Source organism: Nothoprocta perdicaria, unplaced genomic scaffold, assembly GCF_003342845.1.
Source record: "Nothoprocta perdicaria isolate Ctin4 unplaced genomic scaffold, notPer1 scaffold_143, whole genome shotgun sequence".
Lineage (NCBI taxonomy): Eukaryota > Metazoa > Chordata > Aves > Tinamiformes > Tinamidae > Nothoprocta > Nothoprocta perdicaria.
Window position 1 is genome coordinate 549,520 of NW_020454572.1, and position 6,168 is coordinate 555,687.

At 46.0% G+C, this 6,168-nt stretch overlaps 2 protein-coding genes across 2 annotated transcripts in view; one reads left to right on the forward strand and one right to left on the reverse strand.

Annotated features, from left to right (window-relative positions):
• Nucleotides 1–309: 309 nt before the first annotated feature.
• On the reverse strand, nucleotides 310–5,595 carry NUDT21 (nudix hydrolase 21). The gene is made up of 6 exons (XM_026034329.1): nucleotides 5,585–5,595; nucleotides 4,049–4,249; nucleotides 2,770–2,833; nucleotides 2,324–2,413; nucleotides 1,641–1,716; nucleotides 310–347 (listed from the first exon to the last, which is right to left on the reverse strand). Exons 1-6 carry the CDS (start codon nucleotides 5,593–5,595, stop codon nucleotides 310–312), a joined length of 480 nt encoding a protein of 159 aa, XP_025890114.1.
• A 154-nt stretch (nucleotides 5,596–5,749) lies between these two features.
• The window catches only part of OGFOD1 (2-oxoglutarate and iron dependent oxygenase domain containing 1), a 7,807-nt gene continuing 7,388 nt past the window's right edge, over nucleotides 5,750–6,168 (forward strand). The window contains exon 1 of the mRNA XM_026034330.1: nucleotides 5,750–6,015. Coding sequence (XP_025890115.1) covers nucleotides 5,750–6,015 — 266 coding nt within the window. The remainder of the gene's footprint in view (nucleotides 6,016–6,168) is intronic.

Here is a 6,168-nt window from a genome sequence, read left to right on the forward strand (position 1 = left end):
GCGCCGCCCCGCACACACAACGAGCGTCCCGGCCCCTTCCTTTTAATGTGGTACAAAAAAAAAAAGAAACAAAGAAAATCGGGTATTACAATGAAAAGTGATTAAAACACCGATATAGCACGTTGCCATCCCACTAGCTAAAAGGGTGGGGGGTTGCTTCTCTATTCAGACAGTAGAAAGTTGAGTGGCCTCACGACGTAAAAAAATGAAAATCCTTGTGTCACATGTATACTTTTCTCTACTTTTTTTTTCTTTTTTTTTTTGTTTTTAAAGCTGTGCTCACAGAGACGGCTTCTTGTATCGCACTCTTCAGGTGGAGGGGAAGTCAGTTGTAAATAAAGTTGAACCTGAAATTAAAAGGGTTAGACCAAGTGAGCGATTTAACTCATTAAAAAATTCTTTTGAATTGACACAGTTTTATCAAGAAAAAAAAAAACTTTTTATAGGATAGTTTGGTGTACCCAGAAAGTTTTATCTGTAAGAAGAGAGGCCTGGGCTAGCACTGCACATCAGCCTCTTCGGGGGCAAAATACYGATTGAGAATCAGCTTTTCCTGCAACCTTTACCAAGCTCCACAGATATGGAAATACCGGTGCACGTTCTGCACCCTTGACGCAACTCGCAGCGTTTCCATCATCAGAGCCAAGCTTATACACCCCATGAGTAAGAGGGAACTTCTCAGACAAAATTATTCCTATAAATATTCCCTCCTTTCAGAGCATCTCTTGCAGAGGTTTCAGTGACCAGCGTTGGGCCAGAATCACAAGAGCATCTCTACTGCTTTTATACAGAGCAGGGGCAAAAGTCTCTAGAGCAGTGGTTGCCAAAATTGGGACTAAAAGCAGAGTCTTAAATATAAAACAGATATAAGCTTGTTATGGGCGATACCAATCCCAGCATTCAGCTAATAGAGATATTTTCCGCCACATCAGGTATGTGGCATAACTACTTCCCCTGAGTACCAGCTGTGACATGCCTGGCATTCCCAGACATTTGCTGATGGAACAGAAATCAGACAAGTCAGCTCTGCAGAGCATTTGCAGACAAGGAGGCCAAATGCCATGCTTGCTGGGGACCTGTAACAGAGATACCTATAAGCATCTGCCTATAGGCATTGCCTTGCTCTGCTGCCCAAGCTCTCGGGAAGGGTCAAGCAGGTAAATCGTGATATACCTGCTCAGAAGCTGAGGAAGGCTGGAAATTATGGGTCCATATCCCGGTGCATTGTCATACAGCTCAAACAACGGTGCCGCTACCAGCTTATAATTTTTGGGGACTGCAAACAAAGCTAAGAACAAACACRAGTTGATCAATATTAAATGATAAAGCAGCAAGCATTCAGCCAAGATATCACTCCCCATCCTTACCCAAAGACAAGATCATTGTGTACAGCATTGCAGTGTTGGAGTGGCTTTATTTCATTTATAGGACAGGGGGCTGTACATATACTGACACAGCAGCAGGAACAGGAATAGCCTAGGAATTTGCATTTAAAAAAAGCTTGCATATCTTCAARTTTTTGACACAGTATTTTAAAAAGTTGTTACACTTATTAAAAAAAAACTTCAAACATATAAATCTTGCAAGAAATTAGTCTCTTTAAAGTTTTATAAATGTAATTCTTTGTCGCAAACACTTACCCTTTTCCTGAAGTTGCACCAAGAAAAGTTTTTTGTGCTCTTTTGGTTTTGTAATATGAGCTGGGATATAGGGGTACTGGAAGAAAAAAAGCACAACAAATTTACTTGTATTGATCTTTGAAAGTCTTGTGCAATCTTAAGTGCTGCTCCTGGCACATCATATATTGTTCTTTCRTGGTATAAGACAATGAAAACCCTTTAGAAGAACAAATTCAGAAAGAATACTGTTGCCTTCCTGGCTGCTTACAGCATCCATCTAAAGAGATAGTACTCATGATCCCTTAAAACAATCCACCAAGACAGAAGCACACGGCAGCAAACTGATCAAGTACTTTCAGTGTCAAAGCACTGAGAAGCCAGGCAGCAAGATTCTGTTTACRTGGCATCTGTTTCAGGTGTAGCAGGGCATGCGTTTCATCGTGGCTCAAACAGGAGCTTAAATGGTGTTTAGCTCAGCACAGGACCAGAAGGTGCCACATCCAGCGGTTATTTGTCTACTGGGAGAGGAACCAGGAGGAAGAAAGGGCCTCCAAGAGAAAATGTTTCTGCAGTGAAGAGGAGACAGCTGAAACCTCACAGGACTATGCACTCACATGGGTGCTCAAGCAACCCAGCCGAAGGCTTCTGCAAGAACAAGCAGTATTGGACTCTGAAGAACATAAAGGCAGACCCGAGCGACTCACCTGTGGAGGTTCAAAGTTTGGTCTCCACCAGTTACCAATGCAGTCATCGATTACCCAGTCTTGCTGAACACCATCTTGGCGTCCCAGTATCTATCAAAAATCCAGTTACAGTCAAAACTCTTAAGCACCCCATGCCATATTCTTAGAAAACACACACTGGAAGCACAGCGAAATGCTTAATTAGGGTCTGATGTACTTCAGAGCCAGGTTGGAACAACTTTTATTAGCGTGTTAGACTGCTTCTCTATAAAGTGACTTTAGAAAACATTTCAAATTCTGTCTTCAATAAAACTGAGTGCACTACCTGCTAATGGCAGTATCTTTACAAAATATCACAAACAACAGAAGTGGTAAGACAATTACTTTAATGCTTTAGCTTCTTGCATTAACTCTAGAATAATTCACTGTTCTCAGACATTCTACTACAGCAACAGAAGAAAACTGACCTCTGTCATTAAGCGTTTGAGCCCTTCTACCTCATCTTCCCCTGGATTGAGCTCACCACCAGGTCTGTTAAAATAACCAATATATTACTGACAATGACCAATGCTGAAAGTTAAGGTTATGCTTTATTACATTTACAGACACTCATAGACAAGTCTGGAAGGGTTTCCAAGTAGTTACAAAATGGCTTGAGGCCCTTCAGCCTCAAGCTTCAAATATTATTTTGCCAAATTTAAATGCAGAGTAACATGGCCTTCACCAAAACTGCRACCAAAATGACCACTGCACATCCTTCCAGACAAACATCTAAAAGTGCTATACGTGCGATAATAAATGAGATGCTTAAAAGGGAAAGTTTTAACAATAACAGAAAAACACCAGGAAAAAGGGAATTRAAGTGTTGTAGGTATTGACGGTAGTATCTGTCTCAATCTCAAAAATAGCTTTCCAAGCAGAGAGTTAAACTTTTGAGGGAACCATATAACATAAATGACAAAAAAATAGAAGGGCTCTTCAATAAAGATTTTTGAAACACCTTTTGACTCAAGATTATTTTTGCTCCCTCCCCATTCTCCAAATAAGAAAGACAGAAAAAAAGGAACTGGATATAAAAAGTAGTCTCTCCCAACAGATGCTTGGGAAAAGAACAGTGTATTAAAAATATCAGACAGAGAACATGAACAGAACAGCCTGAGGCAAGTCTATATATTTAAAAAGAAAGTTAAAACAAGCACCACCTCCTTTGACTGCAAATGCACAATGCAACCCTGGAAAAAAAAATTCATTCCAGCAGGGACAAACATTAGCTGAACTGAAGCAATTTTCCTCAGACATTCAACATGTACTTTTTTAATGGGTACAGCTCACCTGGCAGTTTGGAAATAGCCCCTTTTCTTCAGCTACTCACACCCCAGCTTCAGCCTTGAGCTTCACCTTGCCATTTTTGCGCCCACAGCACCAGTATATTTATTTATACATAACAACGTTTTCACAACGCAGGGGGTAAAATACTAACTACCACTGAGCTTTAAATAGGAACTTAACRTGCTGATGCACTGTAATTTAGACTAGCAGTTGGTTCAAAGCTAAGTCACTCTTCCACACAAGCAGTGGGATTTTTTTTTTGCAAGAAAACCTCATCAATCACAATACTCTTCCCCCAACAGAGCCTTTATAACAAATGAATCCAATGTTCAAGATCTAACAGAGCCAGCTGCGCTTAAGCCTGTGCTTTTTGATTTAGTTTCAGTAAAAAGTTGCAGTGAGGAAGCAGCCACTTACAGCTTGAAAAAAGTGGTTCCCAGCTGCAGTAAGAGGACGTGGGGCAGCCGATGCTCGTGCACGATCAGCACCCCCTCCACCGTCCGCCTCATGCCGATCTTGTCAAACTCCTCCCTCATGCGCTGGAACCGAGCCGCTACTGAGCTGTCCTTCTCATACAGGGGTTCCTTGGTACCAAACGTGTAATTGGTGAGAGGATACCTACAAGAGAACAATAATTTTAAAAAAGGATTAGTACACGATAGGAAATCCAAGTTTAAAATCATGTATGCTATTACGACAYGGCATTATCTGCACTCAAGTGCAGCTGCTCCACAGCGCTGAACTAGAAATTCCTAATGGAAAGTCACGGGACCCACAGCACACGGAGATCTGCTCTGGGATACGGAGGTGCACAAGGTCGCACTGACTGAAGGCAGCTGCRAAAGAACCTGCAGCAATTGCCTTTCAACAGCCGCTCCCTTTGGGAGAAAGGCAAGAGAGAGAAGAGCAGCTCTGCGGGCAGAAGAGGCACTTGCAYAGGACAGTTGTTCTGTTCTTGTCTTTCTACAGGAGAAATTAAGAGCCTGAGAACTGAACTGGTAAATGCAGCTTCRTTTTGAAGAAGGGAGATGAACAGCTGGGTCACAGAGGAGAGACAGTGCTGCAAGTGTAAAGTGTGGGGCCAGGTGTCTGGAGAAAGAACAAGAGTTTCGACGGGCCACTTCACTGGGCTAATGCTGCCCTTCAGGTTCTCTAGGGATGACACCGTGGCAGMCTCACCATTTCTCCAGGGAGAAGGGGCTTGGTAGATAAAAAACGCAAAAAGAACTTGGGCCCAAAAGCAGAGTCCTGCAAAGCACAGGGGTAATCAGGAGAAAACACTGCAAGTCTTAAAGTAACACAGAGGTCTGACAGGAGGAGGCTGGGAGGAAAGAAAGCTGGTGCGAAGGCAGAAGCATCAGGTTAAAGTAAAAAAAGACAAGGAAGATAGCTCCAGGACAAGAGCACAGTAGCACTTTATCACAGACTGGCTGAGGTTGGAAGGGACCCCTAGAGAACATCTAGTCCAGGCCCCTGCTCCAGCAGGGACACCCAGAGCACGGGGCACCCGCTCGCATCCAGGCGGGTTTCGGAGACCTCCAGGGAAGGAGGCTCCACAGCCTCCCTGGGCAGCCTGTGCCGGGGCTCTGGCACCCTCACAGCCAAGAAGCCCTTTCTCATCAACACAGTGTTATTAGCCTGTGGCACACAGCACCTTCCTTAACCRGGTTAACAGCTGATTCACATCAGCCTTTTACCTTGGCGGGAGTCTCCTCACGCATTTCTCCCTCTCAACACCCAGTCTCCAAACTCATGCCCAACTTAGGAAACACCTCCCTCTCCTGCAAGTTTCCATCACTCGTCCCCGTGCAGAAATCACAAACCGGGTTCACTTCTAAACTGCAAGTGAAAGGGGCAAGGAGGAGAGAACACTTGCCAAAGAAAGGTATCTATAACGTTTAAACAGCTACCTTCCTAATTAAAGTCCCCTTTATTAACACGCATTCGCCTCACACATGCCCCATACGTTACAACGGGCTCCCTTGAACACCCACTCCCCAAAATAGTTTTTTTTCCTCTTTCTCCTAGAAAATGTGACTGAGCGCAAAGCAGCGGGAGGGCCGGCACCCGCGTCGGTGCCGGCCCGGCCCGGCGGGCCCGCGCGCCGCTCACAGGTTGATGGTCCTCTCCAGCGTGAGCGGCTTCGTCTGCTGGATGTACTTGTTGCCGAACTGGTTCACGCCGCGGGGCCAGCCGGTCTGCGAGCGGTTGGGCGGCACCACGGACATGATGGCGGCGGGACACGGGGCCGGGGCGCGGGTCACTGCTCGGCGGCGGGAACCGCGTCCGCCATTAACCTCCCCGCGGGGCCRCGCGCCGGAACCGCCCGCAGCCGCTTCCGGCCGCGCCGACCATAGAGCGGGGACGCTCTGCTGCCGCTAMAGGCGCCTTAGCGGCCGCACGGAGCAGCGTTCTCATTGGCTTCTGGCGCCGCGCGCGCAACGCCCCCCCTCTTCCTCATTGGCCCGCGGRAGGGGTGGCCCCGCCCCCGCGCAGCGCGAGGGAGCCTGGGAGCTGTAGTCGTGAGGCGCGCGGCC

Coding starts and splice junctions, on each gene's coding strand:
- NUDT21 (XM_026034329.1), bottom strand. Junction 2,834..4,048: donor GGAACCACTTTTTTCAAGCT/GTAAGTGGCTGC, acceptor TTATTTTAACAG/ACCTGGTGGTGAGCTCAATC. Junction 1,717..2,323: donor CAAACTTTGAACCTCCACAG/GTGAGTCGCTCG, acceptor TTTTTCTTCCAG/TACCCCTATATCCCAGCTCA.